This window comes from Candida pseudojiufengensis, assembly GCF_024610245.1.
Source record: "Candida pseudojiufengensis strain CBS 10847 chromosome Unknown scaffold8, whole genome shotgun sequence".
Classification (NCBI taxonomy): domain Eukaryota; kingdom Fungi; phylum Ascomycota; class Pichiomycetes; order Serinales; family Debaryomycetaceae; genus Lodderomyces; species Lodderomyces pseudojiufengensis.
The window spans coordinates 439,409-464,700 of record NW_026261526.1 but is presented as its reverse complement, the minus strand read 5'-3'; the positions used below and the strand labels follow the sequence as shown (position 1 = coordinate 464,700).

At 29.3% G+C, this 25,292-nt stretch overlaps 14 protein-coding genes across 14 annotated transcripts; 11 read left to right on the top strand and 3 right to left on the bottom strand. All coding sequences in view use genetic code 12, as the record gives it.

Moving 5' to 3' along the window:
- Positions 1 to 221: 221 nt before the first annotated feature.
- KGF55_001837 (uncharacterized protein) lies at positions 222 to 713 on the top strand (the record flags this gene model as incomplete). The annotated part of the gene is made up of 1 exon (XM_051756455.1): positions 222 to 713. One exon carries the CDS (start codon positions 222 to 224, stop codon positions 711 to 713), a length of 492 nt encoding a protein of 163 aa, XP_051615515.1.
- Positions 714 to 1,172: 459 nt separating this feature from the next.
- On the top strand, positions 1,173 to 2,595 carry PGA33 (Pga33p; the record flags this gene model as incomplete). Its single annotated transcript, XM_051756453.1, has 2 exons — positions 1,173 to 2,062; positions 2,358 to 2,595. 2 exons carry the CDS (start codon positions 1,173 to 1,175, stop codon positions 2,593 to 2,595), a joined length of 1,128 nt encoding a protein of 375 aa, XP_051615514.1.
- Positions 2,596 to 3,967: 1,372 nt separating this feature from the next.
- Positions 3,968 to 4,594, top strand: KGF55_001835 (uncharacterized protein; the record flags this gene model as incomplete). Its single annotated transcript, XM_051756452.1, has 1 exon — positions 3,968 to 4,594. One exon carries the CDS (start codon positions 3,968 to 3,970, stop codon positions 4,592 to 4,594), a length of 627 nt encoding a protein of 208 aa, XP_051615513.1.
- A 312-nt stretch (positions 4,595 to 4,906) lies between these two features.
- KGF55_001834 (uncharacterized protein) lies at positions 4,907 to 6,082 on the top strand (the record flags this gene model as incomplete). Its single annotated transcript, XM_051756451.1, has 1 exon — positions 4,907 to 6,082. The coding sequence occupies one exon, from the start codon at positions 4,907 to 4,909 to the stop codon at positions 6,080 to 6,082; it is 1,176 nt and encodes a 391-aa protein (XP_051615512.1).
- Positions 6,083 to 6,168: 86 nt separating this feature from the next.
- KGF55_001833 (uncharacterized protein) lies at positions 6,169 to 7,284 on the bottom strand (the record flags this gene model as incomplete). The annotated part of the gene is made up of 1 exon (XM_051756450.1): positions 6,169 to 7,284. One exon carries the CDS (start codon positions 7,282 to 7,284, stop codon positions 6,169 to 6,171), a length of 1,116 nt encoding a protein of 371 aa, XP_051615511.1.
- A 370-nt stretch (positions 7,285 to 7,654) lies between these two features.
- Positions 7,655 to 8,177, bottom strand: COX6 (cytochrome c oxidase subunit VI; the record flags this gene model as incomplete). Its single annotated transcript, XM_051756449.1, has 2 exons — positions 7,655 to 7,937; positions 8,011 to 8,177. The coding sequence occupies 2 exons, from the start codon at positions 8,175 to 8,177 to the stop codon at positions 7,655 to 7,657; spliced, it is 450 nt and encodes a 149-aa protein (XP_051615510.1).
- A 1,015-nt stretch (positions 8,178 to 9,192) lies between these two features.
- CAP4 (Cap4p) lies at positions 9,193 to 9,795 on the top strand (the record flags this gene model as incomplete). The annotated part of the gene is made up of 1 exon (XM_051756448.1): positions 9,193 to 9,795. One exon carries the CDS (start codon positions 9,193 to 9,195, stop codon positions 9,793 to 9,795), a length of 603 nt encoding a protein of 200 aa, XP_051615509.1.
- A 309-nt stretch (positions 9,796 to 10,104) lies between these two features.
- On the top strand, positions 10,105 to 11,247 carry KGF55_001830 (mitochondrial 54S ribosomal protein mL38; the record flags this gene model as incomplete). The annotated part of the gene is made up of 1 exon (XM_051756447.1): positions 10,105 to 11,247. The coding sequence occupies one exon, from the start codon at positions 10,105 to 10,107 to the stop codon at positions 11,245 to 11,247; it is 1,143 nt and encodes a 380-aa protein (XP_051615508.1).
- A 612-nt stretch (positions 11,248 to 11,859) lies between these two features.
- On the top strand, positions 11,860 to 14,364 carry HSP78 (chaperone ATPase; the record flags this gene model as incomplete). Its single annotated transcript, XM_051756446.1, has 1 exon — positions 11,860 to 14,364. The coding sequence occupies one exon, from the start codon at positions 11,860 to 11,862 to the stop codon at positions 14,362 to 14,364; it is 2,505 nt and encodes an 834-aa protein (XP_051615507.1).
- Positions 14,365 to 15,533: 1,169 nt separating this feature from the next.
- KGF55_001828 (uncharacterized protein) lies at positions 15,534 to 17,876 on the top strand (the record flags this gene model as incomplete). The annotated part of the gene is made up of 1 exon (XM_051756445.1): positions 15,534 to 17,876. One exon carries the CDS (start codon positions 15,534 to 15,536, stop codon positions 17,874 to 17,876), a length of 2,343 nt encoding a protein of 780 aa, XP_051615506.1.
- A 375-nt stretch (positions 17,877 to 18,251) lies between these two features.
- KGF55_001827 (uncharacterized protein) lies at positions 18,252 to 20,432 on the bottom strand (the record flags this gene model as incomplete). Its single annotated transcript, XM_051756444.1, has 1 exon — positions 18,252 to 20,432. One exon carries the CDS (start codon positions 20,430 to 20,432, stop codon positions 18,252 to 18,254), a length of 2,181 nt encoding a protein of 726 aa, XP_051615505.1.
- Positions 20,433 to 21,192: 760 nt separating this feature from the next.
- PLC2 (Plc2p) lies at positions 21,193 to 22,080 on the top strand (the record flags this gene model as incomplete). Its single annotated transcript, XM_051756442.1, has 1 exon — positions 21,193 to 22,080. One exon carries the CDS (start codon positions 21,193 to 21,195, stop codon positions 22,078 to 22,080), a length of 888 nt encoding a protein of 295 aa, XP_051615504.1.
- A 141-nt stretch (positions 22,081 to 22,221) lies between these two features.
- Positions 22,222 to 23,682, top strand: SHE9 (She9p; the record flags this gene model as incomplete). The annotated part of the gene is made up of 1 exon (XM_051756441.1): positions 22,222 to 23,682. The coding sequence occupies one exon, from the start codon at positions 22,222 to 22,224 to the stop codon at positions 23,680 to 23,682; it is 1,461 nt and encodes a 486-aa protein (XP_051615503.1).
- A 405-nt stretch (positions 23,683 to 24,087) lies between these two features.
- PR26 (proteasome regulatory particle base subunit) lies at positions 24,088 to 25,269 on the top strand (the record flags this gene model as incomplete). The annotated part of the gene is made up of 1 exon (XM_051756440.1): positions 24,088 to 25,269. One exon carries the CDS (start codon positions 24,088 to 24,090, stop codon positions 25,267 to 25,269), a length of 1,182 nt encoding a protein of 393 aa, XP_051615502.1.
- Positions 25,270 to 25,292: the final 23 nt, after the last annotated feature.

Here is a 25,292-nt window from a genome sequence, read left to right as displayed (position 1 = left end):
TTAAAAATATATCATTACGATTCATGATTAATATTACTACTTATATATCATTGGTATTGATATAACCATTTATCATGTTATATTTATAGTAAATATAATTTGGTACGGTATTTATTAATATTGTTACTTATTATAAGTCAGTGCGATTTATATTTTTTAAATTTGGTTGTAAAATTAATTTAATTTTTTTATAACACTTTTTATATTCTATATCAACAAAAATGTCATCAAAAGACGAGGGCAAAACCCGTAATATTGATACTCAGAATAGTGATGATAATAGTTCAAATGAATATATTAAGACGAGATTTAAATTCTCAAATAATATTGTGCAGTTGAATTTTAAGGATTATGAAGTAATTTTAAAAAATGTTGATTTAAATGTCATTATAACACCCGAAAGAATGATAACTCATGCAACACGAGCAAAGAATCCATCTGAACTTACTCACACAATTACGTTCAGTACAGAAAGAGCACAAAATTTAACTAAGGATGATCAAGAAAAGAACTCAATTCCTTCATCAGGTTCAACACCTGAATTAACTACTGCTTTACCTTCTTCATTATCATCATCGGCTCAGGAACAGAAAAAGCGTAAATTAAGAAAAACAGAAGATGTCTCAGTTAATGAAACTGGCTCTTTGGCAACCGATACAAGCAAATCTAAAGAAGTTGAAAGTAAAAGAAAGAAAAAGAAAAGAAGTAATTAAGTTATAAAATTCTAAATATATAATTATATACTATTTATACTATTAAATGAATGACGACCTAATGAAGATATCGATCACTTTTTAATTGAACATCTCTTACAAGATAAGCTCAAGATAAAGAGACTTAAAAATACTTACTGTTTGATACTTAGTGATTGTAAAAACGCGATTTAAGACACAAAGTCTACCCCTTACTATTTTTGTACTACTCGTAATTTTCTTTATTTATTTATTTTTCTCTTTGTTCTCGAAAATCAATATCAAAAGTGATTTCAAAATTTTTTTCACCTAGATATCGAAACAGGATCACACGGAAAAGTTCCACCTTACTTCATTCATCGTTTCATAAAGTCATTCGTTCACTTAACAAAATTCATTTACTCGATACTCAAAACAATCAAAATCTCCGTATAAAGTTCTGTCAATATAACCTAAATATAATATAATATTATTTTACAAATGAAACAAGCTTTTTATATAACTTTATTATTGATATTTGCAACACATAGTTTGGCAGCTGATCCAGTTCCAGCTGCAGCAAATACGCAAACAACTGGGACCACTAATACCCTTGCTGGAGGGGTAGCTAATACACCTGTTGGAGCTGTAGCTAATACTGCAACTACAAATACTCCTGCTGCAGGTGTAGCTAATACAGCAACTACAAATACTCCTGCTGCAGGTGTAGCTAATACTGCGACTACAAATACCATCGCTGGAGGTGCTGCCACTACAACGCCTGCAACTACTTTACCAGCAGCTGGTGCAACAACTCAAACAACAGGTACAGGTACTACGACAACGCCTACAACGATCCCACCAGCTGCCGGTGCAACTACTCAAACTACAGGTACAACAGGTACAACAGGTAAGACTGGTACAACTGGCACTACTGGTACAACTGGTACAACTGGTACTACTAAGACAACTCCTACAACAACATTACCAGCTGGTGCCACGACTCAAACAATAGGTACTTCTACAACAGGTACAGGTACTGGTACTGGTACTGTGAATCCTGATAACACATCCACAATGAATCCAGACCAATTGATTGCATGGAAAGCCACTCATACATTGACTCAAAAAACAGGAACGGGTACTGGTACATTAACTGGTACTGCCAAAACATCCACAGGTACAGGTACAGCAGAAACCGATGCTGAAACGGATCTAACTGAAGCTCCACCAGCCAACACAGTAGCACCAGCTGCTCAAGATCAATTTCCATCAACTCTTTCTGCTGTCACTACAAGAATAATGAGACTGACTTCTGAACCAGCTAATAATGATGCTCAAACTAGTGGAGGAAGTGTTTCCAGCCAATCCAAAGCTGGTGCAATTAGTAAGTTTGCTTCTACTAACTCATTATTTATACTTTGCATTTATTTAGGTTCGTTATTTTAATTCTATTTTAAAGACATTTGGGTTTAACTTGTGGTATTTGAGTATTTTGAATATTTTAACTCTAGCATGTCATGATTGAAAACATGCTTATCTATTCTGCGCTTGATGACGTTTTCTCAGTCTCTCCACGTTGTGTACAATTTATTCAATAAATCAATTATATAGATTACTCAAATAAGCAGGTCGGCTTTAAAACAAAAAAAAAAATCATGATCACCATATTTTATCTTTGTTTAGGCTAAACTATCTTTTTCAACATTTTTATTTTGAAGTTGAAGCTTCTAATTTTCCATTATCAACAATAATGCCATCAGATGAAAATTTCGATGAATCAAATTGCTATATAATTGAATATGGTTGGTTCAAATGTCATATTGATAAACCAAGTTTACCAAGAGGTATTATTGTTATTAGTTCAGGGATATTGACTGCTTATTTGATTCAATGGTACAAAGACTACTATTGCATAGGGTAGACATGAATAATTGGTTGAATCATGAAATTACCGAGCAATAATGTATAATAATTTGCAATATAGTAGTACATTGAAGTGGATCGAGTCTATTAGCATTTTGAAAATGATGTATGGATCTGACAAAATATAAGATACGCAAAAGTAAGAGCAATATAATTGGTGAAAGCTCAAGCAAATTGACGAAATTAATTTTTCACACAAGGGGAATTAAATCATGAGTCACTTTTAAATCGTATGATAAAGAAGACCATAGGAGGAAAGGTGTAGTTTGAATAAAAGAAATTGCTGAGCAGGGAGAGATAAATAAGTTTTCGGATATCAGTATAGAAGTTTGCAATTTGATGGAACTTAATTTGAGTTTTTTCATGTAAATGTTTTCTAAAATCTGGTGTCGGTAAAGACAGGGGAAAATCCAAAGGAAGGTGTTTTTTGGATGGATTCAACGTTAAATTGCTTCAAATATATCATCAAAGTTTGGATTTCGAATTTAGAAAGCATTTGCATGAAAAAACTAGAGGTAAATAACCAAAAATTGCAACACTTTTGGAGTCAAATGAAATTGAGGAGATGATGAATTTTAAACTGGTATTTCAAATGAAGCAGTGAAATAATTTCGATTGATTGAAATCTAATGGTTGTAGGACTTATGATGCTAAATTGGAATCTAAGTGTTCTAGCTGTGTTAAGACATACATTCAGGGGTTGTTATATATTCAGGGATTTTATTTGAGACAAATTGATTCAATTGAAAAATGGGAAATATTTTTACATAAAAGTGATAAAAAAGCTGGTGCAACTGTCGGAAACTTGTAAACTCATCAATCGAATACCAACGCGTATAAAACAAACTTTGTTTAAATCCCATTATAATGCTTAATTTGAATCTTAATTATTATAAGATGAAAAACAAAAGAGCACTTGAAATTTAATTAGTTTAGGTTCAAATTAAAACTCAATTTTTATTTATCAGTGGCCAATAATATAAAGTAAAGCAGTAAAATAAATCAAGATTTTGAAATTAAGTTTTAAATCCGAACAAGAAGTTTAATAATTCAACAAACTTAAGATATGGTCAAAAGATTAATTTAATGAGAATTTCTGTTGTTTATATTCTTTCAATAATTTTGAAATAATGCAATGTACAAAGTACAAGAAAAGTTTAATTATCAATCTTGTGCATTTTTAAGTTTTCAATATACCAATTGCGAAAACTTAATAATTCTCAATTCAAGGAGTTAAAATGTTAATTATAAAAAGGGATAGGATTTTTTGATATTTATTGTCTCACATACGCAATAAAAGAATTTCTGGAATCTTTTGCTGTGAATATCATTAAATCCAATTTGTATACACTCAATTCATTGAATTTAAAATGGTAGTTGAGGTGTCTGAAATTAGTCTCCAACAATCCAATGTTGCTGAATTCACTGCAAGTACTGACTTTGAAAGAATCTTGAAATGCATTGAGACAAAGTCCAATACCAATGGTGTCTTTGATGAATTTAAATTCGTTCTTGATGGCTCTTCATCTATTGATTTAAGCAACACGTACGTAGAGATTAGTCTGTGCAATTCAAGGACAGCTTTGGCAGCTTCTTTGAGGAATGGTATGCAAAATAACAGATATCATCGACAGGAATGCTCAAAGTATAGAAGTTTTAAAAATATTCATCTTGCAGCTGTATATTTAACATGGTCAAAAACTCAAAGAAACGAATTTGGTTCTTATTATGCAGCCAAGAAAGTACAGATAGATAACCTCGCTACACTTGGATATGATGGTCGAGGCAAACCTATCGAAAGAAAGTTAACATTCACAAATATTCCTTGTGGATTGTCAGAAAAAAGTTTTAAAAACTATATCGGGTATTACAACACTGAAAGATTTAAATTAAATGTATCATTCATGTCTGTGGTTTTACAAGCTATATCAGAGAAGGTTTCGTTTGCTGAATATGAAGCTCGGGCCAGAAATGAGAAAACTGTGCAAAGATTTTAATAATATAAGAAGATTCTCAACCAGAAGTCTATAGCAAGAACAATGTCAATGATGAACTAGATAAGAATGTTGAATTTGAAAGAAAAACTGACATTTGGGTTTAGTTTAGTATCCTTAATATTTCAACTCTAGTATGTAATGTTTATGAAAATATAAGTATTTGGTGTTTAATTTTAGTATTAGCCTGTTGATTCCTGAAAACTAGTTGGTAGCATACGTCGATTCCAATTTTTATCAAAGCGATATGAGGTTCATATGTAAATCTGATATTTACTATTCATTACCATTCATCTAACATTTCCTCCACTGTCTATGCTCAAGTTGGGATTCAACGGGCTAACCAAGCCAAAAATAATTAGTCAAATACTACTACGATCAAATTTGTCAACAATAAATTCATCATATACATATATCAAAGATTATCCAGAATTATTTGCAAAGATCAAATCAAATATTACACCAAATTCAAATAATCAAGAAATAATAGAAGCAACAAAAAGTATAAAATTTTTACAAAAAAATTTCCCCATACATGATCAACTTGATAGTGATTCAAAATTAAGTATATATTCAATAAATTTAATAAATTTAATTTTTCAAAATCATAAATCTTTAAATTTAAATTTACTCAAGGAACTATTTACATTAAATTTACCAAGTTTAATTAATCTTAAATTGATCAATATATATTATGAATTAAATCCAAGCCCGAATTTCATAATTCCAAAGGAGATAGCTTTAATAGCGTTAAGAAATTCAATTTTTAATGCTGATTTTGAAAGATCTATAAAAATTACAGATACTACTGTTGGTCATCCAAATTATATCGCTGAAAAGGGTAAAATAATGAAAAAAAATATAATTAAATTTGCATCAGCTATACTTGGTTTCACAATTTTCACTAAATTTGGAGTTAATACATTAATTGATTCAGGAGTATTATCACCTGCTTGGAATCATTTAGGTGCATTAAATTCTATATTATTAACATATATAATAAATACTACATTTTTCATAAGTATTGTTAAATTTGGTAGAACTTTAATTAGTTCAGGAGGTGATTATTTAACATGGCAACATGGTACATTTTATTCACATTGGTTTAAACATTCAGATGAAATGTTATTTAATTCAAAAATTATAGAAAGTGATAGAGATTTAAATAATGGAGAATCATCACCTGGTCTAGTAGAAGAAATTTGTAGAGAAGCACCAGAAACAAGATCAAATAGAAATATACTTCATTCAGGATATGATAAATATGGAAATAAAATAAGATTAATGCAATTAAAAGATGATTTAGAAAAAATTAAATTTCAAGCTTATTGGATGACTGGTGGTGATGGATTTGAATGGGTTGAACCTGATCAAGATCCTGCTGAAATTATTTGGAGAAATCATTTATCTAAATATAATAAACCTGCATTAGAAAAAAGTGAAATTGGTGAATTAGGTTGGGCTGATGAATTAATAGATGGGAAACGTTAGTTTAAATATCTTGTATAAAGTGAATGATAAATAAATATTTATGTTAAAAATTTGATGCTATAAATTACTATATATAACTTACTTATTTATGGTTCAATGACTTCAATTTTTTCAATCTCTTCTGGTTGTTTTTGCACTTTTGAATCATCTTTTTCTTCCTCATCAACAACTTGTGCATATCTAGGTATCAATCTTATATCATAATCAGTTTCTAATTTTAATTCATCCCAAGGTTCAAAATTTAACCAAACCATTTCAAAATCATCATCATTATTCATTGTATGAGTTCCTAATTGAATACTTGGTTTTGTGAATTCTTCATTTATTAATTCACTTTTACCTTCTAATATTAAATCTAATCTTTCTGCTTTATTTAATTCATTTACTTCCCTAAGTTCTTCATTTAAAATATGATGAAATCTTTCTTTATTTGCTTCTTTTAACTTGTTATATAATTCATTATAATTACCCTTTTTATTTAACTTATATAAGATGTTATTTGTTTTTGAATTACCTTGATTTAATTCATTAGGTAAATCACCAAATATACTTGATTTTTGATCAATTTCTTTACTTGCATTATCAAACCAAACACCTAATTTATCAGTCCAAGTTTTTAAATCCATTGGTTTATAATATTTATAAGCACCAAACCAAAAATTAGGTTTATCACCATTTTTAGTTGCAACTTTTCTATAATGTTTTGATTCTTCATACCATGGATCATAAGGTAATAACATTCTACTTATTTCTAATCCACTTCCAAATATTATTATTGATCCAATTCCGATTGCAATAATCAGTTTCCATATGGACCCATTTCTTATGAATTTTGGAGGTTGATTAGGTATAATTACTGGATGCTTTCTTAATTGATTTCTTGCATATCTAAAACATCCTGTCCCTAGTAAAAATTGTAATCCAATCATTGTAGCTAAAGCCGGTCGATTATCTGAAGAAGGAGTTAATGGACCCCATATTAATCCAATACTTGGATTTCTGGGTATTAATGATGCTGGATTAGGTATTACTATAGTTGTTGTATCTATATCTGAAGATGAAGAAGGATTAGTTATAGGATTAGTTGGTTGATTTTTATTCGAATTTTTGTTGGTCGTAGAGTCATTATTATTATTCTTTCTATCATTATTGTTTTTGTTGTTTTTGTCATTATCATTAGGAGGCGGTATATATACACCCATGCTTTAGTTAAATGTTTGAGTAATCACCAATTTTATTTGGTTCTATAAATCATAAATGATATGTTTGATTTAAGATAGAAGTAAACTCCGTTCTATCTTTTTCTTCTTGCTAAATCAAGAATTGTCTAAAATATGGAGAGAGTCGGATTGGTAGCATAATCCAAGCAAGACCAACAGAGTCTAATCAAGAGACTACTTATTGAAATAAATGATGTTAAATTATAATGCTTGCAATACAAAATATACTTATAAAAAGAGAAAGTCAGTATACGGTCACAAGGTAATTATAGACCAATTTTCTTTCAATCAATATTAGCATGTCTTTTTGAATGTTTTTTTTTTCAACTTTTTTTATCATATTATATTATACTTAGTTACTAGATCCATATAAATCTTCTTTTAAATCAATTCCTAATTCTTTTCTAATATCTTTTAATTCTTCCAAATAAGCAGAATATTGTTCAGGAGTTTCAACTTTATGTTTTAAAGCTTCAAAAGTTCTTACGGCAGTTGGATAATCATTTACTCTTCTACAAGCTTGTAAAGCTTTTTCAATTACAGCTGGAGCTGGTACTAAATCATATGAAAATACATTATTTAAAATTCTTTGAACTTCAAATAAATCATAAGCTTCTTCAAATTCTTTTTCATATCTATTTGTTTATGTTAGTATTTCCTGTTTTGGTGTAGGTCATTATTCCTTTCAAAATTTTGAAAATTACATACCTTGCTGTAAATTCTTCAAAAGTTTCATCTTTATGCTCAGCTGATGAATAAGTTCTATGTTGAATGAAACTTGATTTAATTATTGAATTTTTCATTACATTTGAAATTCTTGGTGTTTGAACAGCCAATCTTGATCTTAAAGCTAAACGAACAGTTGATGATATCATTTTCTTAGTGTATTAAAGTGTAATAAGTGTAATTGTTTATGAGATTTTGATCAATTGTTGATAAATAAATAACGAGATGAAGATGATCGCAATTGAATTGAAATTTGTAGATTTTTCAATGAGTCTTTGTGAATGATGAGTCTTGAATTATGAAGATGTGTTTAATTCAACTATTAATTTGATTTTTAAACCAACAAGAAGTTTTGTCTATTGAAGGTATAGTTGATAAGAATTGGTCTTGTTATTTTAATATTATTTAAACTTCTATAATTTTTTTTCAGTGTATTGGTTGTAAAAAAAATCATTGAGTGAGAGTTGAGATTTTAATAAGTAGAAACTATAATAGAAGTTATTGGTAGCATCTCACTCACTATATTATGTATGTACTATACTAATAAATATTAATGTATTATGTATTATTATTAAATATTTATAACAATAATAATTGGATAAAATTTACACATTTAAAAAAGACTGGCTACCATGTGCTTTATAATTTGTTCAGTTTGAGACTCATTAACACTAAATATCCACTCGATCGTATGATTTTCAAAAGCATTAGAATTAGTAAGTCAATTCATTAAAAACTAAAAACAGTGTAATCTAAACTAATCTCTCATGCATAAGCTGAAACATGTGTTTAAAATGGGAAACTTCAACTTCTCCATCGCTTATACTTTTGAAACGACTGACCTTTATATCAAGATTTCTTACAGATTTAACTCATTTGATATGAATTGCATGAAACTATAAGAATCTAGCACGTACTTTTTGATGAGGAGGGCCAGCGGTAGTAACTTTAAGACGATAAGTCCATATTCATGTCAAACTTATGGTTACATGGTTTTTGTAAAATTTACACTACCATTGGATGATTATCATAAAAAGATTCAAAACAAAAAATATTTATGTTGTGCTTTGGATTAAGTAATCAATTTGTAATCCTACTAGTATTGTATTACATACAATATTATTAATCGAGTATCATCAACTCAACCTATTTTGCAACCATTTAATGATATATACTAAAGAAGAAAATATACATGATAAAGAAGGTATGAATTATTCTAGTTGGCAAAATAGTAAAGATGATATTCATCAACAACATCATCAACAACCACAGCAACAACAACAGCATCAAAATCAACAACGGAACCAACATGTACAGAATCTAGCTTTCAGAGCGGGACAACAACAACAACAACAAACAGTAAATGATAAATCCTCAATATTAGATACAAATTCACCAATAGATGCTTCAAATACTGATCCTGCATTAACTTCAACTATATCTTCATCTACATCTTCATCAACATCAACAAAATATAATCCAAAACCAATATCAGTAACAAAAAGAGCAGAACAAAATCGTAATGCTCAAAGAGCATTTAGACAAAGAAGAGAAAAATATATGCAAGATTTAGAATTAAAAGTTCAAGAATTAGAAGAAATGAAATTAAAATATCAAAATTTAAGTAATGAAAATATTCAATTAAAAGATTATGTTATGATTTTACAAAGAAAAATTATTGAATTAACTCAAGATAAAGATAATGATCATCTGCTGCAACAAAAACAACATCATGATACTATATCAAATCCTTTTATTCCTAAATAATTGAGAAATTTGTTGTTATGCTATACGATTTTTTTTCTAGTTTGTATTAATTATAAAAATTTCATATGTTCATATATTTTCTCTAATTTCAGCTTCTATTTGAATTTATCTCGACGACATACTAAATCAACCTTCAACTTGAGATTTAATAGCTTTTAGTCTCATTACTTACTGAATCATCAATTTCAAGGAATTAATGTCAACTCAAGTGTCGGAAAAAAAATAATTTTCAAGACAAAATAATCTCTACTTTATTAAAAATTTTCAGATATTTAAGATCAATTTTCATACAATTCAGCCAACATTACCATGATAAGAAGTTCACTTCGAGTGTTTAAAAGAAGTCAGAGCTCCTCAACTTTTGGTATATGGTCAAACTTCACAAACAGATCGCCCAGATTGCAACTACAAGATGAATCAATCAAAAAGGATTTATTTAATGAATTACCAAAAGATCAAAAACCTGCATCAATACTAACTTATGACGAAAAACAACAATATCACTCACCAATAGATATAGATGAAACTTTTTCTATGGCTTATAAAATACTAGAGAAAGAAGCAGAATCAAAATATAAATATATAAATCGAATAAAGTTAGCTATTGACTCTAAACAAGTTTCAAATGAAGAACTAACAGAATTAAAAGATCAACTTGATAAAATTTTAATTGATGCAGAAATTGAAAATCCTGAAGTATTATATAATTTTGAATTTTTAAATTCCGAAGATCTTGATAAATCTCAACCAGTATATAGAGCTTTATTAAAACAAAAATGGGAAAATTATGATTTATTAGTTACAATGCAAAGATTAGAACAACTTCATGTTATACCAGATACTTTACCTACTTTAAACCCTAAAGCTGATGTTAAAGTTAAATTTACTCATAATATTGATACAGAATTTCAAAATTGGATAACTCCAGGAACTTTATTACCAGCTTTTGCAGTTTCAAAACCTCCAACTATACATATTCAAGAATTTGAAAGAAAAGATGGTAATGAAAATTTATATACTGTGTTATTAGTTAATCCAGATACACCAGACTTAGAAACAAATTCTTTTAAAACAACTTTACATTATGGATTAAAAAATGTTTCATTAACAAATAATGATAATACTATTGATGTTTCAAGAATCATGAAAAATGGTCCAAAAATAACTTTTCATGAATATTTACCATTAACTCCAGAAAAAAATGCTGGGGTTCAAAGAGCTTGTTTATGGGTTTTTAGACAAGATTCAAATATTGATAAAATTAATGAAATTAAAAATGATGAAAATTTTAATATAAGAAAATTTGTTGATGAATATAAAATAACTCCTATTGGTGCTCATGTTTGGAGACAAAAATTTGATAGAAGTGTTCCAAATGTAAGAAATGAATATGGATTAGGTAAAGGTAGAGTTTTTGAAAAAATTAGAGGAACAGAACCTTTGAATTTATAATCTTGTAAATATACGTTGTTAGACTACATAATCGAATTGAAAAGGTCATTTTGTTCTTTGCGCAATTTCCTTTCTAAGAAGGTTTTTTAAAATTGCCAATATGATTCACTTTCATTTCTTGAAAGATCGAAATCCTCCATCACATTTTGTATGGATTTTGATTAAAAGACATATTTTTTCATTCTTAGTCGCGACACTTAAATTTGAAACATGAATCGATTATACAGTACTATCATCCACAAATCTAAGTAAAAAAGAAATTCTTTATCTATTTGGTCTTTACTTTGAAACAAATGACCCAAAATTAAAGCAATGATGGCAAATTACGTTACACCCACCACATATTGCATTTGGCTTTCTCAATCTTCACGTTTAATTTTAGTCCCTTTCATTTACAATCATTGAACAAACTCCAGTTTTTTCTAGAAATATCTTTTAATAAATCATACATTTTTGATAACCACTGAAATGTATCACAAAATTAAGTGTCAGATATCCTTCCTACATTTTCGATTTATAAAACAACCTTGCTATCCAAAAGATCTTTAATTTTTCAATTTCAATTCTTTTAATGATTCATTTAATTGCATAAAAGTTTATTCAAGCAGAAAGATGTTGACATCTAAAGTTGCAAGAAATAAAACGATAAATACGTTTTTAAAAAATGATAGATATATAATTAAAACTAGTACACCGATATCGAATAACTATGTTCAAAATTATCAATATAGACAATTTTCAACAAAACCACAACAGTATACTGTTCACCCTATCCATTCAAATTCATCTTTAAATTATCAATCTTACAAATATGGTCAAATAACACCTAAACCACTTAATCAATTTCAAACCAGACTTTTCCATTCATCACACAAAAGACAATTACAAATGCAAAAAGAAGAAGAAGATAATAGACCTGCTTTAGAAAAATATGGAACTGATATAACTCAATTAGCTAAAGATGGTAAATTAGATCCAGTAATAGGTCGTGATGAAGAAGTTAAAAGAACAATACAAATATTATCAAGAAAAACTAAAAATAATGCTTGTTTAGTTGGTAAACCTGGTGTTGGTAAATCAGCTATATTAGAATCATTAGCTCAAAGAATAGTGAATGGTGAAGTACCAGATTCAATGAAAGGTAAAAGAGTCATTTCATTAGATTTAGCTGGAATTGTAAGTGGATCTAAATATAGAGGTGATTTTGAAAGTAAATTTAGAGAAATAATGAAAGGAATTGAAGATGCTAATGGTGAAATTATTCCATTTGTTGATGAATTTCATACTATTTTATCATTAGGTAAAAGTGAAGGTAGTATGGATGCAAGTAATATGTTAAAACCTGCATTAGCTAGAGGTCAATTATCAATGATTGGGGCTACTACTACTGATGAATATAGAAAATATATTGAAAAAGATCAAGCTTTAGCTAGAAGATTTTCAGCTGTTTTAGTGACTGAACCAACTGTTGAAGATACAATTTCAATTTTGAGAGGATTAAAAGAAAAATATGAAGTTCATCATGGTGTAAGAATATTAGATTCTGCATTAGTTTCAGCTGCAACTTTATCTAATAGATATATTACAGAAAGATTTTTACCAGATAAAGCAATTGATTTAGTTGATGAAGCAAGTTCAACTTTAAGATTACAACATGAATCAAAACCTGATGCTATATCTACTTTAGATCGTCAAATTATGACAACAGAAATTGAACTAGAATCTTTAAAAAAAGAAGATGATCCTATTTCAAAAGATAGAAAAGAAAAATTAGAAGAACAATTAACTATAAAGAAAAAAGATCTTCAAGATTTAACTGATAAATGGAATACTGAAAAAAAAGCAATTGATGATGTAAAAGCTGCAAAAGCAAAATTAGAACAAGCTAAATATGAATTAGAAACAGCTCAAAGAGAAGGTGATTATGCAAAAGCTTCAAGAATACAATATGCAGAAATACCAGAATTACAAACAAAAGTTATAGAATTTACAAAATCAGAAGAAGCTGTAAAATCATCAAATTTATTACATGATTCAGTAACATCAGATGATATTGCATCAGTTATTTCAAAAATGACTGGAATTCCATTGAATAGTTTATTAAAAGGTGAAAAAGATAAATTATTAGATATGGAAGCTACTTTAGAAGCAGAAGTTGTTGGACAACAAGAAGCTATACATGCAGTTTCAGATGCTGTAAGATTACATCGTGCTGGATTAACTGATCAAAATAAACCAATTGCTTCATTTGTATTTTTAGGAAGTACAGGTACTGGTAAAACTCTTTTAACAAAAGCTTTAGCTAAATGGTTATTTAATGATCCAAATTCAGTTATTAGATTTGATATGAGTGAATTTCAAGAAAAACATTCAGTTTCAAGATTGATATCTGCACCTCCTGGATATGTTGGATATGAAGAAGGTGGAGAATTAACAGAAGCAGTTAGAAGAAGACCTTATAGTATTGTTTTATTTGATGAAGTTGAAAAAGCTCATCCAGATATTGTTAAAATTTTATTACAAGTTTTAGATGAAGGGTCTTTAACTGATACTCATGGTGTTAAAGTTAGTTTTAAAAATACTATAATTGTTATGACATCAAATTTAGGTCAAGAAATTTTATTAGCTGATTCAAGTGCAAAAGATGATGGTAAAATAAGTCCAGTTGTTAAAACTGAAGTTATTGATGCATTAAAACGTCATTATCCACCTGAATTTTTAAATAGAATTGAAGATATAATTGTTTTTAATAGATTATCAAAAAAATCATTAAGAGAAATATTAGAAATAAGATTAAATGAAATTGATGATAGATTATTAGATAAAAGAATTGAATTAAAATTAACTCAACCAGCAAAAGATTTATTAATTGAACAAGGTTATAGTCCTGTTTATGGTGCAAGACCTCTTAATAGAGTTTTACAAAAAAATTTATTAAATCCTTTAGCAAGATTAGTGTTATCTGGACAAATTCAAAATAATGAAATTGCAAAAGTTGAAGTTAGAAATAAAGAAATTTATGTTGTACCAAATCATTCTGAAGAATCAGTTGTAAAAGAAGAAGAAGAATATTGGCAAAAAAAAGATAAAGAAGATGAAGATAAAAAGAAAAAGTAGGTTTGTAATGCATATAGAAATTTAAGAGGAAATTGATGAAATTTAAAACCTTTCTCGAAATAATATTATTATGAATATTACTATAAAAAAAATATTTTCTACGAACCTCTGTTTCGATTTCAGAACACAAAATTGAATCATATTGTTGTTGAACTTTGTCATCTACAAATTTTTAATCAGCAATGAATGATCCTTTGAATTGCGACGTTATGGGATTTAACGTAATTAAGGTCAACCTCGTGTGGTTTTCAGAATATTCATTGTCCCTGAACGTTCTAATTCTTGTTATTTGAGAGTTCTTTGAAAACAATAATTCCCTAGAAGTCTTACTTCCGCGTGCCTCAAAAACTGAGGTAGGTGTAGATAAGGCTATTTCGATTCTTTTTACTTGTAATTTATGAATATCAACTAGATATGTTGGTAATTTACAAACGAGATGAAAAGGGCAAAAGTGATACAACTTACTTCTTTACTGTTTAGCATACTAGACTACTAATTTAATAAATAATTGATTTTGAAAAAGAAAAAAAACTTATTAATGTAGAAATAGACACCTATACTACATTGGATCACTTTTCGAACCTAATAATTGTATAAAGATGTTAAAGTAAAATTTTAGCATTTTTACTGCCTTGCATAGTGTGTGAGCTTCAAAGACTGCGATTAAATCCAGCTATGCTTACGGTATGGATAGTTTTCAAACTCAAATTCTTACTTCCATGAAGATCAATAAATGATTGGTAGTCACACTACCATACTTGTTTTCAAAATGTTTCAGATTTTTAGGCAACCATTTTTTAAATTTGAGATATCAATTTGTGGGAGACAAATCTTGAGTTCTATTAATCTCCTATTTCAGAAGTTTTTTAGAGCTTGAGTAACTTCATATCTCAAATTAATTTCCACAACTATGTATCATGGCTCCTTTAGACACCACGACTACCACATCAAGTTACACGTACCAGAAATTAAGTTCCTTTATCAAAGACACAACGAACAACACTAACAGGACTACGTTGACTAAGCGAAGTGTTTGTCCTTTATTTTATGAAGTAGACAAAGAAAATCTTGGTTCTTCCACCTTCATATACAGCAAGAATGTTGGTAAGTCAACACTCCTTAATTACACCTTAATAATTGAAAGTCATTATGTAACAATGCTTCAGGAAATGGATGCAACAACAACTAACTTCATTCAATCTTTGACAGAAAACAAGCCAAATTTCATTCTAATTAAAAGTGGTAAGACTTGTATCATCATAAATACCGACCATGGATCTAATTTCACAGCAAATGAGAACAAAATTTCAGGTCTGTTAAAAAATGAAATTTCAAAGAGTAGGACCTCAGATGTGGTGATTATGTTCTTGGGATCAAAAATTCAATTAATTAATTTTTATTTAGACGACAGACAATCGCCTCAAAAGTTGGAGCACTTAAGAGATTTGGTAGAAATAATAGGTAAAGTAAAATTACCCTTGATTATATGTGCAGATGCAAATGTCAATTTAGATACAAGATCAGTTCATTATCAAGAACACGTAGAGTTGCTCAATAAAATTTTAAAAGAATATGACATGGTCATGATTGTTGATATGGTTATATACGATGTCTTCACTAATATTGGAGTTTCAACTTCTTGTCCAGATTTTTTTTTTATATCAAAAGTTCTTTTGAAGTTTTTGGTGTTAATACTAATAATATTTGATCATCATTCTACTCACTCAGCTTCACTCGTTGGATTTAATGAAAACTCCTCAGGAGTTTTGCAGGATCATGGTAGAAATATAGCCGCTCTTCATCTTTGGCATGAAAAAAATTTGGTCGTTCACTTCATGGGTTTTTTGAGAAAAAAAATCAACTCAAAAAATAGATTGATACCAGTAGCTCCAGGTGAAATCAAGATCAAACTAATTGAAGAACTAGATCATCATGTTGAAGCATTACAATCAATGAAATCAAGAAAAAATGAAATTTGTTCATTATTAAGTAAAACCAATTATTCAAAAGTTCATTCAGATTATCAAGAATTTTATAATTTGGAATCCATCCAACCTAACAGCCCGGATGTTCAGCAAAACTATAAACAAAGTATTACGAATTTGAATCTAGAATATGAATTACTCACTAAAATGCATGAAGATGCTCATCATAATCAAAATGAGGATGAGAATTTCATTGATGGCATGAATGAAAATGAAGAAGATGATGATGAGGATGAAGATGAGGACGAAGATGAGGACGAAGATGAGGACGAAGATGAGAACGAAGATGATGAAGAGGAATTTGATCTTGACAATACATCTAACGTTGGGGTTGGTGATTACATTGATGGGTCGGATAATAACTCAGATTCTGTTCAAAAATTGATTATTACCCCTATTTATATAATAATCTTTCTACTCAAACTTTACAACAAAGAGCACAATGAATTTGGTAAGCACAAAACTGCTAGGATGCACTCAGAATTGCTTAAACTTGAGCCAGAGTTATACGATGAGCTAGGATTAACTTTAAAAAAATTTAGAAAAAGATTCATTGTGATTATTAAATCACCAAATACTGTAAAAAATAGGGATGGTGAATTAGAATTGTCGCAAAGCTATATCAATGATCATTTAGTTATAAAAAGTCCAAATGATATATACAAAGAAGGTTGGCCAAGATATGTTTTGGTAAAATTATTGATCAAATACAATCAGCTTGGAAAATCCTATAAAGCCATAGCCTATGATTTGAACATAGAGTTCGGTACAACATATTTTGACAAAGATAAAATTTTTTATGCTCTCAGAAATTTAAACACATATGGTCATATTGTACTAACTGATGTAAAAAATGGTGGTCAAATATACACTTTTACAAGAATGTTCATAAAAAACTGCATTTTCAACCTTGACAAGGATGCTCCCGATCATAAAGACTACAAATCAGTTTTCAACTTGAAGAGTATCAAATGCACTGAGATATATCCTGCAAAATTTAACAGACTAAGAGAAAAATTGGACGTCTTCGATGGTTTAGATAAATCACATTTGTATTTAGCATCTAATCGTCAATACCTTCTACCAAAACTTACGAATGTTAGCTGCAAAGAAGAATCTAAATATTATGATGAAAAAAAAGCAAAAGAATTCAAATGGGATCCATTTGTAGAACAAAAATTCATTACATTATGTGTTGGTCAGTTGAACAACGGTATAGTTGATTTCAAATCCATTCAACAATTTGTTCCCGCCACTTGTGCCAGGCTAATTAGGAAATACAAAGGTTTCACGTATCAAAAAGGCTCACTAAGTGTTGATGAACAAAAGATGATACTCAAGACTATGATTGTGTATCTAAAAGCTCCAAATGATTATTACTTCAAGTACTCTAACTCCATCAGTTCTGAAATCACTTTCATGATTGAAGATGAGTTTGGTTTTCGTCGTGATAAGAGACAAGTCTTGAGATGGTGGAAAAAAGTTGGATCTATAATATATAATTACAATAGAAAATTGGGTAAATGAAATGTTATATCATGAAATGGACGAGATGATTCGGAATTAGTTGAAAACTATTTTTGTAATCACAAGTAGAGTTGATCTCTTGATATCCTCTGTCTGTTTGAAAGCTTACGAGATGATTCGGAATTAGTTGAAAATTATTTTCGTAATCACATGTAGAGTTGATCTCTTGATATCCTCTGTCTGTTTGAAAGCTCATATACATTCTTCATTCCTCGTTCGTGATAACTTATTGTCTTCAACCTCCGTGGCTGTATCGTTACACGTTAAAAGAGTAGCATACGTTCCAACATAACATACTAGCAATTTATATTAAGGATAAGCAAATTATACACCAAAACATTATAGCCTGAACTAGAACTAAAATTGCTTGCAAAATTAAGCACCCCAGTCTTCGCCATCACTATCGCTTGATTCATCATCATCATTAACAGGAGTGACATTATTAGGAGTGACATTATCAGGAGTGACATTATTAGGAGTGACATTATTTTCTCTACTGAATCTTGGATCAAGAAGAAACCCAGAAACTGACTCTTTCAAAATATTGCGACAGCACCCATCTATGATTTCCCATGTATTATTATCAATAGGTGAATTGTAAATACGTTTTAAAGTGTTTTTGTTAACTTCTTCAATTATGCCTAAATGATCAAAAACATTGTTCCATCTAGGTTTTCCATCTTCTATAAAATTAACATCTCTCAACGTCAAATACAAAACTTTTGATATTGCATGTAGGTGTTGAAACCTTGGGTATTCAACTAACAAATCTCTAGTTAAACCTTCACTTAATTCCAAATATCCTCTCTTGATTAACCCTTTCGATACATCATTTATGGCATCTTCATTTATTGATCCAGAGGCACTTAATTTTTTTTCTTGAAAGATATAATGATCAGCTTCATATACCCAGTTGAATCTAATATGGTAAACAAATGCTCTTCTCAATTGAGCTTCAACTTCATAAGATGGATTGCCAAATGCTTTTAACACTTTCCTCCATTTAATCTTTCCGTCCTTGTTTGTAAAGCTTTTATTTTTGAGCATCAAGTAAAACTTTTTGACAACATCATTTATTGATTCAAAGTGTATTGTTTCAAGGACTGACATTGCAGATTTTGCAACTTCTTCATCTAAATCAATTTCCGTATTATCTTCATCGTCTTCTTCCTCCTTTTCTGCAACATTATATATGTATCTACCATTCATTTCAATGAGTGTGTTCCTCCGTAAATGTGTCTTGAAACAACTTTTCAAGTCCTTTTGAAGACCAGCGTCACTAACGTTCATATCAGCATATATACTGTCCCATAATGGACCTGTATCATCATTAAATTGTGGTAATCTCAATCTTTTATAAAGCTCTTGGGACTCTTTAAAAGTATTTAAAAAATTGGGATATTCATAGCATATTTGAGCTAATTCCTCGGTGGATATAACTTTTTCTCGAATATTTACTGCTTCTTGATTTCTTTTTTCTATCTTTTTTGGATTAAAAATATATCTGTCATTTTGAAGAATCCAATTGTGCTGTCTAGCGGTATTGCGCAGGAAACCATCTCTTAAAGACTCCTTTTCTTTCTTGTCATTAGGACCATAACCAAGATGATCAAAAATTTTGGTAAAATTAGGTTTATGTCCAATCAAAAATGCACTATCTCTAACACATTGGTATAATTTCTTGTATTGATCCGTGTAAAATGGAAACTGAGGATTTTCTGTTAAAATTTCTCTTTCCAATTCAGTTAATTGAGTTAAATCTTTTATTCTAATACAACCATTGATTTCATGCCATGATTTTGATTGCCTAATTCTATTTCTCTTAAAATTTTTCAAATTGTTTTGATTTTTTGCATCGGTGACTCCAATTGCTTCAAAAATTAATGAATACTTTGGTACACCTTTATGAAAGTTTACAGGATTTCTAAGTTGTAGATAAAATTGTTGTTCAATAGGCTTTAATTTAAAGTACTCAAGAGTGTTTAAATCATCATCATTTGAATCCATTTCATCATTTGAAGTATTGTTCAATTCATTAATTCTATACCCCTTACCAGAAACAAAAACAAATTTGCCATGAAGTTTGTATGTTCTGAATGATTTTTTTGAATTTTCTTTGTCAGCTGTATTTTGACAATTCATTGCAACAAATATGTCATCCCACAAAGGTTTGTCATTGTCAAGAAATCTAAGCTGTCTAATTAATTTATAAAGTTCTTGATTACGAGGACATAAGGATGAAAAAAGTTTGGTCTTGAGATCTTCATTACCATCAGCATGCGATGATTGATCATTAACATTGGTTTCAGATGATTGATCATTATTATTGGTTTCAGCAGCTGTAGTCTGATTCTGAACTTCTTGTGATTGTAAAGCTGGATTTTTTCCAAATGATTGATTTTGATCAGCATCAATCGCAACAACATCTGTTGATGCATCATTTTCTACACCAACATCTTTAGATCTTGATACTTTTTCAGCATTTGATTTATTGCGTTTATGAGTAGAATTAAGTTGATTGGGTGTAACTGTTGCTAAAATTTTTCTTTTCTTCATTTTACGGACTTCAAAAATTATTATATCACTAATGCTTGGTTATGATATGTAGTATTACTTAAACTTGTTACAGTGCTCTTGATCTTTATGTAATTGAGTACCTGGAAATGGTTGTAGAAGTTAGTTTAAAAGTGGTTGTAGATGTTGGTTATAAAAGTTGAATAAAAGTGGTTGTAAGAAAAGGTGATACATATAATATTTTTGATAATTTAATATTATCTCAAAAACGTAAAAAAATATGGGGATAAATATCGATAAGGTTTATTATAGGTAAATGGTAGCATTTATTTTTACTTCATTCCTTAAGTTACTTGAAGTCTTTCTTTTCTAAATTTATATCTTATTAAATCAGTAATCTTCTAGCTTGCCTAACGGCTGAAATTAAAAAGGAAAGATCTATACCTTCATTAACAATATACGAGTAATCTTCAATTGTTACATTCACCATGGATACCAACATGACTTAGTTTCATGTTAGATGCGAAATCCAATCCTGTATAATGAATTCTGTATTCTTTTATAACTTCCATTTTTATGTATAAGCTCTTAAAATATAAATTTCTCGAGAATTGAAATTTCAGTTACCAACTTTCAATTTGAAGTTATCTTTCAATTCATATTCTTTTAATTCATATTCTTTTGGTATTGGGTCTCAATTCATTTTGGAGAAAGCGATAGCTGCACACATTTGCTATCGAATAATTATCACTCGAACCACTTCAAAAACCTAAATTGCAATTTAAGCAAGTAATTTACGAGAATGGTCAACTTAAATAGATGGATTAATGAAGTATCGGACGATACAAGAGTATCGAAGTTGTCAATCCCAGCCAGTCACCAATCTTTTTGCTACCATACTGCGTTACCTAGTGTGCAATGTCAAGGTGCAAGTGTAACCAAACAATTGGAACATGGAATTAGGTTTCTTGATGTAAGATTGGGAAGATTATTTACAGGTGAAACCAAAACAGATGGATTACAAGTTGTTCATTCAAAGTTTCCAGTAAAAATTCCATTTCCATTGAAATTTAAAGATGCATTGGATGACGTTTATGAATTTCTTTCCAAAAATCCTAGCGAAACTGTTATTGTTTCAATTAAACAAGAAGGAAGTGATGATTGGGATAATAAAAATGATGAATTTGGTAAAGTGATTTGGGATCAATATGTTAATCCAAATAAGGATAAATGGTATTTGGGCACAGATATACCAAGAGTTGGAGATGCTAGAGGTAAAATCATTTTATTTAGAAGATTTGGAGTTCAAGATGAAAATTTAAGAAATCAATTTGGTTTTGATGCTCCTTTTTGGCAATATAATACTACTGCAGATGATAGAGGACATGTTGTAGCTCAAGATTTTTGTGAAATAACCTCTGAAAATTTAAATGATAAGGTTAGATATGTTAAAGATTTCGCTAAAAAGGCTCAAGAATATAATAGTACAAATGATGATAAATTATTTGTTAATTTCACATCAGGATCTAATTTTTTTGATAAGAATTGTTGGCCAGAACCTGTTTCAAAGGCAATGGTAGAAGGAAAAATTGATGAATCGTTCCATAAAGGTTGTGGTATCATTGTTTTGGATTATGCTGAAGCTAACGACTGGAAATTAGTAAAAGAATTGGTGAATTCAAATTTTTGATAAACATATTTGGTGTGGACCAAGTTATCTCGATGTCGGCTTTATATAGTAATTTTGTGTAAGTATTTTGTATTTTATGTTTGATTGAATAAAAGAACTTTTGAATTTTCAGATAAGCATCAAAGTAAACAATCAATTGATATGTTCTGTTTCAGAGCCACTACAAGAGTAATACGACGTCCTTTACTACTCAATCGCATACGTTTCCAATCCAAAAAACCGGAATTTACAAACATAAATGATGCAAAACTACGGAAAATCATAGAAGGTACGAATTTTGGATCTAAAGCATTAGATAAAAAACAAAAGCAAATAGAAGAAGAACGTAAAAAACTAGAACAAGAAAGAGAAGCTACAAGAAAACTTAAAGAGAAACAAGAAGAGGAGAAAGAAAAAGCAGAAAAGGAAGAGAGACAAGCTAACATCGCAAAAGCCAATGATAATAATGAAGCAAATTTCACAACAACAGATAGTGGTAAATTAAAGGGAACCGCTAAAGAAACTCATAGTGCCACAATAAAGAATGAAGGTGATAATGAAATAAAATTGAGAGTTGAAGATAAGATTATAGCAACTACTGAAGATTCAATTGATGATTCTGAGATTCCAAATCTAGCTAAAGAAATCAATGAAACAATTCAGAAAGAGATAGTTGGACTACCATCACAAAAGGCCAAAAATCAAAGTCAATTGACAAAAAAAGTTTCAAAATATTTAGATTCAGCACATGATACGATTTTAACTGTCACAAGAGCTTTGAATGATGTCACAGGTTATTCAGCCATTGAGAAATTAAAAAAGTCAATCAATGATCAAGAAGATGAATTAAGAAAAGCTAAAGATAATGTTAAAAAATGTAAAATTGAATATGGAGTAGCAATTCAAAAAAGATCTCATTCTCAAAGAGAAGTAAATGAATTATTAACAAGAAAACATAATTGGTCTCCACAAGATTTAGAAAGATTTACTGAATTATATAGAAATGATCATGAAAATGAAAATCAAGAACAAGAATGTGAAAAAAATTTACAAGATGCTGAACTGAAAGTTGATGGTATACAATTAAAATTAACTCAACTGATTTTAACTAGATATCATGAAGAACAAATTTGGTCTGATAAAATAAGAAGATCTTCTACATGGGGTACTTGGGTTTTAATGGGTTTAAATGTTTTATTATTTGTTTTTGCAAGTTTTATTGTTGAACCTTGGAAAAGGAAAAAATTGGTATTAGGTTTTGAAGAAAAAGTTAAGAATGTTTTAGTTGGAATTAGTCAACAAAATGAAGCTATATTAGATCCTATCATTAGTCAACTAGAACCAAATGATGGGAAAGTTGATATTGTAGGGGAAGAACAAATCAAGGATCCAAAAGTTGAAGAAGAACAAATCAAGGATTCAAATGAGGATAAATATTATGTTCAAATGTTCACAAACAATTGGACAAGTTTAAAAGATTCAAGTATTAAGCATTATCGAGCATTGATCTCACCAAATATTCATTATTTTGAATTTAATAAATTAGAATTTGGAATGTTCACATTAATGGTAAGTTTATTATCATGTGGTTTAGGTAGTATTATTACATTACTTTGTAAATAGTCTAGCATAGAGATATTAGAATTAATAAAAGTTCATCAAACATGATAAGGCATTGAATAATATTTTAGTAGCCGTACATTCAAATACAAAACTTTGCTTAAAGGGACGGTTAATCTTGAACAAAAGTGATCTATTATTCAGTGTCCAAATGAGTGTGTGTAGCATGAGTCCATCATGGCCTTTCGAGTCTCTCTTCCAATGTTGGTAATGTTTACTTACCATCTAATCCGAAATCTATTGCTTGTAGGAATAAATGTGTACACAAAAAGTTTGCTCTTAACAAAATTCAAATTGAAACATCAACACTTTTTTTTTCAATCAGAATCAATAAGTAGACAATACATTTTGCCACCACTAATAATAATATCGATACAATCTTTATCACCACATAACCACCACTAAAGTATGTCAACGGCAGCTACGGAGTCTAGTTCAGATATATTTTTACATCATAAAAATTTATTAAAAGAATTAAATATTTTAAAGATTCAAGAAGAATATATCAAAGATGAACAACGTCATTTAAAAAGAGAATTAATAAGAGCTCAAGAAGAAGTTAAAAGAATTAAATCTGTACCTTTAGTTATTGGTCAATTTTTAGAACCAATTGATGAAAATACAGGAATAGTATCATCAACAACAGGATCAAATTATGTTGTTCGTATATTATCAACATTAGATCGTGAATTATTAAAACCATCATCATCAGTTGCATTACATCGTCATTCAAATGCATTAGTAGATATTTTACCACCAGAAGCTGATTCTTCAATTTCTATTGTTGGAGATAATGAGAAACCAGATGTAACATATGCAGATATTGGAGGTCTAGATATGCAAAAACAAGAAATTATTGAATCAGTTGAATTACCATTAGAACAAAGTCATTTATATAGTCAAATTGGTATTGATCCACCAAGAGGTGTTTTATTATATGGTCCACCAGGTACTGGGAAAACAATGTTAGTTAAAGCAGTAGCAAATGCAACAAAGGCATCATTTATAAGAATAAATGGTTCAGAATTTGTACAAAAATATTTAGGTGAAGGTCCAAGAATGGTAAGAGATGTATTTAGATTAGCAAGAGAAAATTCACCTGCAATAATTTTTATTGATGAAATTGATGCAATTGCAACAAAAAGATTTGATGCTCAAACTGGTGCAGATCGTGAAGTTCAAAGAATTTTATTAGAATTATTAAATCAAATGGATGGATTTGATCAAACATCAAATGTTAAAGTTATAATGGCTACTAATAGAGCAGATACTTTAGATCCAGCATTATTAAGACCTGGTAGATTGGATAGAAAAATTGAATTTCCAAATTTAAAAGATAGAAGAGAAAGAAGATTAATTTTTACAACTATTGCTTCAAAAATGTCATTAGCTCCAGAATGTGATTTAGATTCATTAATTATAAGAAATGATCCATTAAGTGGTGCTGTTATTGCTGCTATAATGCAAGAAGCTGGTTTAAGAGCTGTAAGGAAAAATAGATATATGATTTTACAAAACGATCTAGAAGAAGCTTATAGTTCACAAGTTAAAACAGGTACAGAACATGATAAATTTGAATTCTATAAATAGATTTATTAATGTATATTGTATAC